Source organism: Anopheles merus, chromosome 2L, assembly GCF_017562075.2.
Source record: "Anopheles merus strain MAF chromosome 2L, AmerM5.1, whole genome shotgun sequence".
NCBI classification, from domain to species: domain Eukaryota; kingdom Metazoa; phylum Arthropoda; class Insecta; order Diptera; family Culicidae; genus Anopheles; species Anopheles merus.
Window position 1 is genome coordinate 49,861,107 of NC_054083.1, and position 14,250 is coordinate 49,875,356.

Consider the following 14,250-nt stretch of genomic DNA (forward strand, 5'->3'; position numbering starts at 1 on the left):
TTTACGACTCAACGTTAAAGGAACAAATGTACTGACGATCGTTTACTCGCTTGCATAGTTTCTTCAACTATCTTTGGACCGGTCGTTTTGCGATCGTAACGGCAAACATTTGTGCAGTGACTGCATGCACAATTCAATGAATCGGTGACACGTCCGATGACGCAGGCAAAATTGGCCAACTCATTTTATTTGCATATTCCCAACCTTCGCAGTTACGGCCCCAACTATGCAAGCTTGTCCATTATGGCACATCCACCTACACCGCACCACCGATCGACTGATCGATCGATCGACTTCCAAACAATCAAAATCAGTCCCCCCGGTCTGACCACCGTGGTAAAACAAACGGCGTGTGACATCAAAAACGGCCACCAACGTGCGCGATCAATCCGCGAGACTGTGTGCGCGCGCGCGTGTGTGTGTGTGTGTGTGTGTGTGTGTGTGTGTGTGTGTGTGTGTGTGTGTGTGTGTGTGTGTGTGATCGAGTGATGCATGATCGTGTTGGGTGATACCACCCCCGACTACTCCCCTCACAAATGCGACACTAATTATCGGTTGTTTTTGAAATACCAGTCGCAAAAAGTAAATGCGTAATGTGTGCTGCTGCTGTGGATTTTATTCTCACGTTTTCCCATCGCGATCACGCGGACACGGAAATTCCTCACCGATGGCGTGTTGTGTAGGTGACGAAGAAAACAATTGCCCCTCCCCAGCTTTCCCCTCCTCCAGCGAGGTGCACATGCAATGCAGTGCACTTAAGCAATGCATATGCAATTTAGAAGGAAAAAATGCAACCGCCCAAGCAAAATAACATCAAAATGGTTCAGTCATAAAACGCGTTCAATCACGTTCACAGAGTGCGATAGGGTTTAATTACGATGTGTATTGATGCTGCAATTCATTATCAACAGGAAATGCAACAGGAAATGCACACCAAAGCTATTGGGATAGAAATCAAATGTTTCATACTGATGATACTCCAAATTCCCCGAATTCCGATAAGATTGGCGCCGTTTACAACGATAGTAAATTTCCTTTAACAGCTCACTTCCGCATTACTCGGTGACTCAGTCACTCAATATCTGCGCTTTATACTTTTCTAATGCCTTCCGATGCCACACTACTCAAAGACTGCATCGTGCCGTCGTGTTGCCTTAAAAATAGCCGTAACACTAAAATAGTTTCTCCACAACTCTTCCAGACACAGTCGGCAGCGGAGGTTTTGTAGGTACGTACAGGAATTGTCTGCGAATCCAGACACTGTCTCGCCGGCCCCCCGAGGGCTTCCAAATGCAAATGGAATAATGCACTGCGCACATCACACTTCAAAGACATAAGCAGAGTTTGGTTTGGCCTAATGAGGACGAGATGAGATGGTGCTTGGCCACGGGGAACCCAAAAATAAATCCAATCCCAGACGCGTCTGGCAAATCCCGTGTGTCCGTGTCGCGCAGCATCACGTGCGTATGTTTGGGATTAAAATAAACTACAACCACGTAGAAAAGGAGCGGAGGAGAGCGCGCAGCCGAGTTACGCACTGATCACAAGCCGGCAACTGGTTAAAGAGACCAACGACACAGGCCAGTCATCATTTAAAAAAAGGAAGAAAACCGACATTTGAAAACGCCTTCCGAGTGTGTGTATAAGTGTTTTAACATTTTTCTTCAGCGTTTATTTTTTTACTTCATTACAGTTAGCTTATTCTACTACCACACTTGAATATTATACCTTTTTTTTTCTTCAGCTTTTCATGCATCGTTACATTTTAGGTACTGTGAAAGTGCTTTTTCGCTGTTTCGGCTGCAGGAGATCATTTAGTTTCACATTGTTTTATAGCTTGTAGTGTAAGGATGTACGAGGATTCAAGGAGATGCCGATATTGTTACATTATCCAGTTTTACGTCTAAACAATTATTGAGTCATTTCGGTGTTTTGAAGTGTGTACACAGATGACGGGGAGATTTTGTATACCGCGCTTTTTGCCCATCTATCTCCTATATCGATTCGATTGTTGCGAGTCTGTACCATATTCTACACATAATTGGGTGAAACGCGCAATCATCTATTTGCGAATGGCCACACCCCTACTACCTTGATGTTTTCGGTATACCACACACCAAAGTACTCGCGTACAAGTTAGTCAAGTTATTAATCCTGGTGGGTGGGTCGCCTCCTTCACAACGCACGTGTTCTTACGCAGCTTAGAAAGAAGATCGGTTTGATCGCGTTTTAAAAATCGTCAACAAGAACTGCAGTGCACGAAGTTCGAGCTTAAATTCTATCTGTACATTGTTACTATTCGAAGCTCACCTAGACAGCTGCAACGACAGCAGCAGAGACGTCGTAAATGCTCACGGTGCGAAGGTCCATTCGGCGATGGACAACAACACCACATGCCCAACAACTTTCATTTGTGATATGCTACTAGTGCCTGTGTTCCGAATGCCAGGTTAGAGTGTGGAGGGGGGGTGGTTTGATGCTTCTCTTAACGTATAGGAAAATTTTATTTTCCATTTAACACATACTCTCTCTCTCTCTCTGTCTCTCGCTATCGGTGCTGTCTCTCCCTTCTTTACACTGTTGTTGCCAAGTCAGTTGCCAATGTGAACAGCATTATTCGCACGCTTGCGAGATGGTTTACAACAATAAAGTTGTCACAATGGTGGGAGTGACAGAGTTAAAAAACGTTACCCAGAGCAGTGAATAATGCTGCGCGCAGTGGAAACTGGCAAGGAAAAACAGTGTATAATCCCTTCGCGGCTCCCAGTCAAAGTTAGTAAAAAGCTAATAAGCACGCTCTACATGATTTCCGGTACGTGTGTACAAGACGCTCGGTGGGAAGGTACAGTAGCTCCTCTCTGCCCACACACGCTATGTACACCTAATATTCCCTTTTTCCTTGCAAATGCCTAATATTCCCTTTTCCGTTTCGTCCTCCTGCGAGAACTGACCCGGTTCCGAAATCCATTCGACCTAAGTTCACATACGCACTTCTCATACATAGGCACGGCCCAGGTAACAACGGCGGGCGCTGGATCAGAGGGGAAGGGGGTCGGGGGTATTAGGAGGGATAGCTAAATTCAAGGATTCTTCTTTCCGAGACGTTCCCACGCAGCGTTTGCTGATTCGATGCAAATAAGGCTTCGCTTTCTTACGACAGGTACAGCCGTAGCACGTTGATGAACGGTTGCTGACAGAGCGGACACTTGCTGACGGACGATGCGCACTTGGCGCAGGCGACGACGTGCCCGCACGGCATGAACGCGGTGTTGTACTCGTTGACGAAGCAGATCTTGCAGATCTTACCGTCGGACGGTACGCGCCGATCGCCACCCGCATCGTCCTCGCCCTCGTCACTGCCGGACGAGTGGTCGCTGCAGCGCAGGGTGCGCTCCTCGTCCGCCATCGGCGTCGGCGAGCTGAATCCGCTCGAGGAGGCGGGCGAGGTGCTCATGATCGACGACGACGCCGAACTGATGCCGGACGTGGACGGCTGGGACGAGGCGGAAGACATCGCGGAAGACGTGCTGGCAGCGGAGGAGGCGGAAGCCGCCTCCTTCAGCTCATTGCACTTCTGAATGAACTCGCGGCCCTTCATCAGCTGCAGGTAGTGGCAGTTGCTGTACCAGATCGCGTGCTGCTGCCACGGGTCGTCCTCCTGCTCCCAGTCCTTGAGCCCACCGCCACAGCTGAAGCACTTGACGCGGTCGCTCATGCCCGTGTAGAAGAAGCCAGCGTCGCTCAGCTGCTGCGGTTTCTGCTTCAGCGACGTCGGCCAGTCCTCGTACGACTTCAGCCGGTCCGCCTCGATCGCGTAGTTCGGGTACTCGGGGCGGCGCATGAGACTGTGCTCGCCCATCAGCACCTCATTGTTCCAGTCGGCGGCCGACATCGTGGCCTGATCTTGCTGCAATGCACCGGCCCCACTGGAGGCGGCGGCCGCCGCCATACTGCTGCTACCCACTCCACTCCCGACCGACGGCATCGGCTCGCTCTCCCCGGCGGAAGCAGCCGCTGCACCAGCGGCACTGCTCAGACTGATGTCGCTCGCCCCGCTCCACGAATCGCCGCTCAGCCGGTCCAAATCTATCCGCACCCGATCGTCGGCATTCTCCGCGTACGAATTGTGCCGCACGCTGATGCCGCAGGTGTCGAAGCTCGGCTCCGGCACGGCATCGAGATAGTTCGCGTTCAGCGGCACGTTGTTGGTGGGGCGCTTCTTCAGCAGCGGACAGTACGGCGACCAGCGCAGATGCTCCTGGATCACGTCGTCCTGCGGTTCCCACAGCCCGATCTCCACCCGGCAGAAGTAACACTTGACCGTGTCATCGGTGCCGACGTAGTAAAACCCGTACCGGGCCAGCACGTTCGGGCTGACGAACGTGACCGGCCAGCGGGAGGTGAAGGTGCGTAACCGGTTCTCCTCGATGTGGAAGTACTCCGGTGACATGCAGGCGAGATCGTCATCCTTGTGCTTGTTGTCGGGCAGGTCGATCGGTGGGGCGGGTAGCGATAGTGCATGGGCCATCTCAGGCATGTCGCCGCTGTCGGGCTCCTTTGTCGAGGGGGTGGCGGTGGTGATGGGGTTGGTGGCGGTTGCCGATGACGGTTGCCGATGGGCGGAAGCTTTCGTTGCCGCAGCGATCGTCGGAGATCCCTCCGAGTGCTGGAAGCGGGCAAACAGTTCGACCTTCAGGTACCGATGCGTCTTCTGGAGCACAAGCACGAGCTTTTGCACAAAGAGGGCTAGACAAAGCTGAAAGCAACCAGTAGTAGCGTGCTGTGAGTCCATGTAACAGCGTTTGCGCACAAACACAACGATGGACAACCAGAGCACGCGCTGTAGAAGTAGTAGTGATGTGTGTCACTTCACGTCACGTCACGCGGCGCACGACGTTCAAGTGATACCGAGCGAGCTGCTGGTGTACAAAGGACGGCTTCTCGTTGTAATAACAAACCGTCCACTGGGGTACACCGTGACGGGCCGGTAGTGGTGCTGTCGCTGCTGTGAAATGTTCTGCAAGTACGTGTCGTCAACACGGTTGGTGGCCACGGTGCGCAGGATGAAGCGCACAACAGAACAATTGGTCGTATCGATCGATGCAGCTTGGGCCACGGTTTGCTCTCACTCACGCACCACACACGCACGCACAACAGAAGCGGTCGAAATAAGAGCAGAAAACAATCTGGAAGGGTGGCAGAGATAAGAGGGAAAGATAGGGGGGGAGAAAGAGAGAGAGAAAGAAATTGTTTAGAATTTTTAGAATTTTTCCACTTCAAAGCGAGTCTCAACACAACAATTCTACTGGTGTAATCATCAAAATGCAAATATCTTGTCACGTTCTAAAGCGGCTTACGAAGGCCGGAAATGTGGCGCCTACAGATAGTGATAATCGTTGCCATACGCAGTTGATGATTCATCGAGCGATAGTACACACTGTGTCATTACTTAGGTAAGTGTTTTTCCATATCATTGCACGGTGCGTCACTCGGTCATAAGATCAGCTTTATGCAGCAGGCGACCTGATTGTATGCGTCCTTGCCTTCAAAAAAAACCCCTCGTCTGTGTGTCAGTCTCCTCGAACCATATGGCGCGGACATGTCAGAACGAATCTAATCCTTCGCAGAAGGTGCACGCGCGCGCACACGAACAGCCAGGGAGAGAGAGCGCAGCAGCAGCAGCAGGCACAGCAGCTGATGGATGTGATTATCCTCTTTCCAAATAGGGGGAAAAGCAAAACTATAATGAAACAAATGTCCTACTGCGAACAATCAGTCATAGAGAGTTCACACACACACACGTGCCCTTCTCTCGTCGCACTCTGCCCGCTAGCCCTCTCACACAATGTGAGCCTTTTTGTTCCTTTGACGATCTCGTGTGGTCCCTCGGTTCATGCTTCATGCTTTATTGAATAAGAGAGACTGCAAGCGACCCTTGCCTCTCTCTCTCTCCCTTTCTTTCGCCTCATTTTCCTGCCTCGTGGAACACACGAAACGATTCCCAACAAAAAAAAGCTGAACCGGCAGCTGCAGGATGAAAGTTTCCGAAAAGGATCACGCGTCGGGGATCACCATCCATTTTTCGAGAGCCCGGTGGCGGGTGTCGCGCACACAACCTGCCGTTTTTGTTTCCTCCCTCTGCTTCCTTCTGCACCACCTACCTTCCACCATTTCTTCTTTTCTAACCCAGTTAAGGAAGGGAAATGGGTTTTTCGGGCACAACACAAAAACCACACACCAACACGCGGGCGAGCGAGCGCTTGGCGACGATAGTGCAGCTGCCGTTGATGCCGCTTGCCGAAGAACGACCTGCGGGACACATTTCGGTGGCACGGAAAGTGAGGCAGATGTTCCTGCGTGTGTTTGATGGCACACGGCAGCAGATGATCCTGCTGATTGCTATTTGCCTGTTGAAATTCAACCAGCCGTTTCCTCCACACAGACACTCTCTTTGATCGCATCATCTGATCGTTGGTGTTTGGCTCGGGGCTGTTTGCCTGGAACCGGAATGAAAAACTGAGAAACCCTTAAAGGAACCAAACAGAGCGGCAGATGATTTCGATTCGGCTGGCAGATGTGAAGAACGTCCTATAATAATCGTAAAACGTTTCGACCAACGTTCTGCCCAATACAGCTTAAGAGAGCGAGTGCTTAATCACTTCACCGCAATTTTGTATTCCGGTGGCATTCGTTTGCACGGCAACACCCTGTTTTTTTTGTCTCTCTGCAGACATTCCACCCGGTAGGCTCCACAGAGCACACCACCGCACCTTTGCTTTTTAAATACCGCGTGCGCCACCACTAACTAAACACACGAAACGACCTTTCCAAGCAGCCATCAAAGCCGCACAATTCTCGTCTCCCTCAGTCAATTCTTTCTCTCCGTGCGACTCCGTGTGGGCTTCCCTTGACAAGCCTCCTCTCACGCTCTCCAAACGCAACCTGGGGCGCACGAGACGGCCACTGTGCCGTGTAGGGAGAGGTGAAGCGAATCGAACGGGGTTTGTCGTGACCGGTCGAAGTCCGCATTCCATTCCCACAGATCTTGGACCCCCCCACCGGCCAAAGGGGAAAACACGATCCCGCGAGCAGCCGCCAACCGAACTGCGGGCTTGGTAATAAAACAAAGCGAAAATCAGAGCACTACCACCACCATCATCACACCAACTGCATTGGTGGGTTTAAGTTAGTAGTCCCCGTGTTTCTTGTCCGCTGCGTTGCGCATCGATCTCGGTTTTCTCGCGCGCGAGGATCGTGTGCGCGCTCAAGTTGTTCAAGTTTTTCCCTCCCGTTTTCCACCGGCTGATGGAAAGGGGCAACAAATAACGAGTTTTTCGAGCGGCAACTCTCAGATGGATGAGTAGTCATGGCTCATAAGCTTATGATAGGACGAGCATTTTTCATTTCAAGGCACAATTAACATTTTTTCTATAAAGATGTGATAAAGATAATGAGATAAGAATGGAATTTTATCTAAAAGGTCAGTTAATCAGGGTTAGCTAAAACACATGACCTATTGAAGACGTCAACTGACGATGTCTGATGTGGCGCTATCACTTTGAAAAACAAGAACGCTTATCAAATTAAATACTTATCAAACAAAACGGTGCGCAGTGTGACGTGTATGATTGGCGCAAATCCGGGTGCAAAGTTTGTTTAAAAAGATAACAAATAAAGGATCACGGTGGTATAAATACAGGGCAGGAACATTCCCGGCGCCGCCATATTGCTGGAACGGGAAAAAAAAGTAGGAAGCAAAACCACTTTCTTTCCCACTTTTCTCCCGCAGCAGTAGGGAAGGAACGTCGCACTCTCTCCCCCCCATCGCAGAGAGGCTTAATTTCTGTTTTATTTTATTATGCAGGTCGTGCTAACACACAACCCCCATGTGCATGTGCACACACACGCGCGCACATTAACATTAGCAGCTGGGTTTGGTACGACGACCGGGCTTGTCCGGGCGGTTAGTGGGTGCATGCGCTCACCATCAACCCATCCCACGAACGGCCGGAAAAGAAGCGCCGGCGGAGTGTTTTCGGCATCAGATGTGATGATGATGCCATTCCCTCTTCCCTTACCACTCTCCGTTCCCACTCGGTCCTTGTTCCTGCCCTCCCCACGATAGCACAATAACGTCTCGTCGTCATGCGCTCATGCGTCCAAGAGTTTCCGGCATGGAAACAGCAGTCCCCTGAGCGGATTGGTAAGCATGGTAAGAGGGAACAAATACACACACACACGGAGTTGTGAGTCTTCGCCCGGGATATCACCCTAAAATAAAAAAATAAAATGTCCGTTCCATACGAACGTTTATGGCCGCTTCCGGCGGATGTATGTACGGGAAGGTAATACCCTCTCTCGCTTTCTATCTCTTCCAGCGACCAGCCATTTGCATTTCGAACAAACAATGGCGAGGGCCCAGTGTTTGATATGCATGTTTTATATATGCGGCTGTTTAGGCCTACAACCCTCCCCTCCCTCCGACCCATGCAGAGTTGTCTCGCTAGAATACATTTTCGGTACGTCACACGCTACTGACTTTACTTAGGTTAGAAGAAACTCAGAACTGAATATGCATTCAATTCAGTGTTGCGTGTTAAACAATCACACTCAGTCAGAAGAAGTGTTTGCAATTAAAAGTGGAGCAGTTTTGACCGCTAAGCCACCATTTCCTTCAAGCCAAGTAATGCCCCACAGCCCGTGTATATTAACATTGCTCAATCGTGACAAGAGAGATAAGATAGACTAATCACAATTCAACCTCCTTGATACTGTTTTCGATGCCTTACCTTTGGAAAGTGTATAAAAGTCTCGTTGGAGATGGTGACGGTGGTGGTAGTTTTGTAGAATGAGATTGATAGCGCCTTCAACAAATAGCTACAATAACAGCTTGTGTCTCTCCTCCTCTCGAAGTACGCGCTTGTGTAAATATCCTTTGGTTTGCTTAATACTTTGATGAGTTCGTTCCAAACAAGTCTGCCTCCTGCGCTTCGTTCCTTATCAATATCACAAGCCTCTCTGAAGACTACTGCTGCTGTGCCTCGTGGACACCAGATCGACAACACACTCCAAAAATGGAAAAATCGATTGGCCTTGGGTGTCGTGTCTTACTACGCAGTTTCCACACACGCACACACACACACACAGTTCGTGTTTTTTTGTACAGTCGAGGGGAATATATGTAGTGCAGTTGCCCCGCAAAAGGGTCGTATAGATTATTGTCCCCGTGGCGAGGCTTTTCCCCCTTATTTCCTCTGTCTAACGCGCACTTTCTTCGCACACTAGGTATTGTTTGTTGCTGCTAGGGTGTTGTGCTGCACTCGAAAAGCAGCGCAAAAAAACGTGTATAAATTTGGCACACAGACGGCAGCGGCGGCGGCAGTAGACGCGCAATTCAAACCAGGACCCGGAAATAGTCCTGCGCATACAAACACGCACACACACACAGCCACAAGGACACGGGGTACACACAGACACAAGGGGGAGAAGGTGGTAGAATATAATCCTGCTTTCCCTGTTTAACTGGCACTTGGTTTTGTAATGGATAGTTCCAGTTCCTTGTTTTTCTTTTCTAGGAAACCGACCCTACACACTACAAGCACACACACACACAACTGTTCGTATTGCAAGCGAACTACACAACACCATAAAAGAGGGTTGTGTGGGGTTCACTTCCGCTTTTTCGCGCCTGCTGTCACCACACCAATGTACAATGTTTTCGAACTAAAATCACACTCAAGCCCTATTTGTAACATAGAGCGGAGTAAAATACGCCGTTGCTGGTAGTAGTAATTGTGGCGCTTTAAAGGGCAAAACCACACGCTCTAGAGAACGTCGGGTTAGTGATGTGAATGCACTAATCGCTCAAGCAACCCACTCACAGACACAGCTGTGCTCTTCTCTCACACACAAACACACAGTTTGCGACGGACGCGCGATTTGGGAGAGACGACCTTTCCGAAGTACGTTCTACTCCGTACTGACAGCAGCGGTGGCAGTGTCTCGACCGATCGCTGGCGAGTCGGCGAACTAGGACTCGGTGCCGCTCCGTGTTAGGAATGCGGCCCTTCAACCTTGTTCCAAGGGTCGTCGGCTGTGCATTCTCTCTCCCGTTCTTTCTCAGTTTGTTTCACTCGCATTGCTCTCTCTCTCTCTCTCTCCCTCGTACACATTGTCGTCGTGCTTGCATCTTTTACAAACAGATGCGTTTATTATGCGCATACATACACACACACACACCCATACAAACGCACCAAAAGTATGCTACGTATGTTTGCTGCTTCTGTGTATGTGTGCCAGCACGATGCATGAATGTAAACAGATCTCACAGCTGCGCATTGGAGTGGAAACTCGGCAGAGGCAAAACAACTCGATCGATGATGATGGTGGTGGTGATGGTGGTGGTAGTAGTAGTGTTGGCAAACGGAAATTTCACACACATTCATGAAAAGGGAATTTTCTCGGGAAAATTTTCAAGCATTTTATATAATTTGTGAAAAACATTCGCTGATTATATATAATTTCACAAGATCGCTTCACAAGATCGAACCCTCTATAAAGCGCATCTAAAGCAGCAAAAAGTCGTCTAAAACTGGTCAGAAAATCTTCCTCAGAATTCTGAAACTGGTTGTGAGCTGAAAGTGCCTGGGACTGCATACGCGGTCGGCCCAACACACACAGAACAAGCAAAAACCGTCAGGCCAGTAGTGGTGTGTGTTGGGGGCTGCAATATGCAGTTCAGCAAAATTGCACAACGCAACCAGCGATTGCTTTTTACGGTCATGCGCGCAGCCTCTCTCTAGCCGACTGCAACCGGAGACCTAAGAGGCAACAACGTCTAACTAACGCCACAGCAGCAGCAGCAACTTATATCCGACGAGCGATTGAACCAACCAACCACTACCACTACTACTACCAACAACTGCTCTCGACAACTGGCAATGGCAACATCAGCTAGCGCCCCAACGGCAAATCGTCTTCGTGAAGGCCTCTCCCCCGACCTCGCCTCCCCACCGCTCCGCGTCGACGAACTTGCCTGGTGTGGTCAAAGGCCATCTGGTACCGTATTAAGATGATTACAAGCTTATCTAAAACCAACGGGAGATAAGACCCGAGGTCTCCGTTAAATTGCTCTCCAAGTATTGACGATCCCGCCGCTAGAAGCTCTAACTTAGGTACCAATGTGGCCACCAAAAAGTGTCTTTAAAACAGACGCTGTCTGTTTTGGAGATGTTTGCACTTCTTCTCCAGCGTTCTCCACAAACACTCCAGGCTCCAAGCAGTCGGCCACAGAAGAAGGCAGGGGGAGGGGAGTAGGTGGCGCCTCTCTTACTTTGGTATTCGTTCCAAGAAACACGGTGAGGTATGAATGAACTCATTCTACGTCTGATCACACGCACACACAGACGCACACACACATCTTCACGTCTAATGCTTACAGCGGTCTCTATTGCACCGGGGGGGGGGGGAGAACATTCTTCACTAAAGCACGCACACCACCGTACTACACTACACCCCTATTACGGATGTTTACGCCGAAGAATGCACCCAGCGGCCCAACCCCGTCGCCGTGCATGAGAAGAAGTTGGCTGCTCCCTTCGTTCCTGTTCGTTTCCAATAAGAATTGTTCGATTGCAGTTTGAATGCATTCGATTCGAAACAATGGAGCCTTTCTTTCTGTCGACTCCTGATGTGTCTAACAGGATGTGGAAGATTGTTTGTGCAAATAATGTGCAATACTTGGCATTTGTCGATAGAGAATGAATGGCAAAGGTTGTAAGGTAAAGATAAATGACAAATAAATGCAATGCATATTTACATTATTGATCATTTAAAAGCAGCAATTGAACAAACTGAAGTGACTTGTGATGTTATCAAGTTCCTTTTCAAGTTGTTGTTATCCAGCGTTACTCTCAATATCACACATTTATCACAATATATCGCAAATTAAGATTACCATGTCGCAGCTTTAGACGATTATTCAGAAGAACTTAACGAACGAACAAAATTGGCATTTGCCTTATCGATTTTTCCTACCTTTTTTGTGGTTTTTAGAATGATGAAAAAATACAAAAAAAAACTGCAATACACTACTATGGTGTAACATCTACCACCAATAACATCAGAGTGAAGAGTAAAAACCCACAAAAAAAACCATCGAACTACACAACATACATAAAATCGAAATGGAACTTTTTATGGTTCTTTTCTCGTGCAAACCAAGCAAGCAATTTTGATCTGCTAGCTAGGGCGCTCTCTCCAGGGTTATTCTTATGGGGTTGTGGGTGGTTGGCCCCGCCGGACCGGCGCTGAACCATTCAATGGTTAACGAAAAAAATAAACAAAATACGTTCTTGCTTCCCGCTCGCACAATGCAGTAAGACCGCTCGGGAAGCGAAAAGAGACGGGGCACGCACTGAACAACAATTTACAGCTGAAGACGACGGCTCTCGACCACACACACCACACACAAATGGAACGAAGGAAGGAAAAAGATGGAGAGAATGGAATTCTTTTGAAACTAAACCTCCCCACATAAATCCGAAACCAAAAGAGAGAGATAAAGAGAGAGAACGAAAGAGAAGCAAATAAACCAAAGAAAAAAGCATAAAAGTGCTAACAAAACCCCAAGAAACAGTAAGAGAGACATAACAAAAAATGCACACAACACAGCACATATACCAGCGGAGCGGGAGGAGGAAGGCACTGAAAAACAAGAAGCGGAAAAGCGAACAGAACCAGGGCAACATGAGAAATACCAAATTTGTACGAGAGCATAACACAACAAAAATGCTTGTGTGCCGACGAAGAAGATCCCACACCGACGAGCGTTTTTCCTTCTCTTCGTTGCGTTTTTGTTATGCTCGTTGTTTCATTCTTCTTTTCATGCTTATGCTTTCATTCTACTTTTCATCCCTTTGCTTGCTTTGCGCTCTCTTTCATTCATTGCTTCCTTGGCTTGCTTGTGTTCGCTTCACTCTTTCGCCGTTCACGTTGCACGTTCTCATGCTTTAATCTTCTTGCATTTTGTTTTTCGTTTTCATGTTGTTTCATTCTTCATTTACACACACACTCTCTCTCTCTCACACACACAATTTCCCATTCGATCGTATGTGTGTACCATTTTACGATCCCGTTGAATAGTAGTAATGTGGCCGCTCGCTCGCTCTCTTTCACATTCTTTCGTTACCCCCCCTGTGTCTAGATTTCATAAACTGCAACAGCTCAACGTTTCCACGATTTTTTCGCTGTGAAAGTTCCCTTCCACGTTGGCCGATTGCCAGAGGGCGCAACCAAGCAAGCAAGCAAGCATGGATAGGCACTGGCGTTTTTCCCAAGGGAACCCTCCGGTGGGAAGTGTCCAACGACCACCGGTTTCTCTGCGTTGCGGCGCGCACGGGACAGAGAATGTTGATGCCATCCTGCTTCTTCCACGTCATTAAGGCGTGTGGTGGTGCAGTCGCCCCGAGGAAACAAAATCCGCAACGAATTGTCCAAATCTCTTCCCGAAAAAGTGCGTCCGATCGCGAGCGATTGGCTGTCCTTCTCTTTGCCAGGGGGTTTTAAAATGCTATATCCGCTTTCCGCGATTCTCACCCTCCTTGCTTTCTTTATGGTCCCTTCATTTTCGGTGATGCTGCTCTCTGCTTTGTTCTTCTGCCAGCGCATTTATTACTTACTTTATGGCTGAGCAAAAAGGGATTACTGAGGACAACGAAAAAAAACGCTGCCTGGGAATTGGGTTCCTCCTCAGCGATCCCCTCATTACTAAAAACGCAATATACGTAAACAAATCTCAGCGAAGAGGGTCGTTTGCAATGCGTAAAAAAAACAATAACACGGAAACGGAACGCGAACGAAAAACATCCATAAACTAAGTCAACATGCGCGCTTCAAACTTCAAAGAGCCGTCTTATCAATAGCAAAACAAAACGACCTCACAGTAATCGATAGGTGGTTGTTTTTGTTGACATGCTGTGTACACCTTCAGTTATCGTTGGAGGAGCGGAAATACCCCAAAATTCTGCGCATTCTTCTAATCTTCCCTTTCCGGCTCAACTCAAAATTCCTGCCAACATAAACAGGCTCTATCCTGCCCGGGCGGCCGTAAATATCGTTGTGGGAATCTTGATTCGTCACTCTTTCCTACCGGAAGTAAGCGATCATTCTGTTTTCTTTTTTAACGTGCGTTATAGGAATTGTGCAAGCGTTTGGCCCCCATTGAATTGAATCTTCTTTTATTGCTCTTAC

At 48.7% G+C, this 14,250-nt stretch overlaps 1 protein-coding gene across 2 annotated transcripts; it reads right to left on the minus strand.

Moving 5' to 3' along the window:
- Positions 1–1,635: 1,635 nt before the first annotated feature.
- LOC121591605 (death-associated inhibitor of apoptosis 1) lies at positions 1,636–9,984 on the minus strand. Of its 2 annotated transcripts, XM_041912318.1 has the most exons (3): positions 8,790–9,984; positions 3,142–5,186; positions 1,636–3,104 (listed from the first exon to the last, which is right to left on the minus strand). In XM_041912318.1, exon 2 carries the CDS (start codon positions 4,790–4,792, stop codon positions 3,152–3,154), a length of 1,641 nt encoding a protein of 546 aa, XP_041768252.1. In that variant the 5' UTR covers positions 4,793–5,186; positions 8,790–9,984; the 3' UTR covers positions 1,636–3,104; positions 3,142–3,151. The 2 variants fall into 2 exon arrangements, with proteins under 2 accessions (XP_041768252.1, XP_041768251.1); XM_041912317.1 differs by having other exon boundaries at positions 1,636–5,186.
- Positions 9,985–14,250: the final 4,266 nt, after the last annotated feature.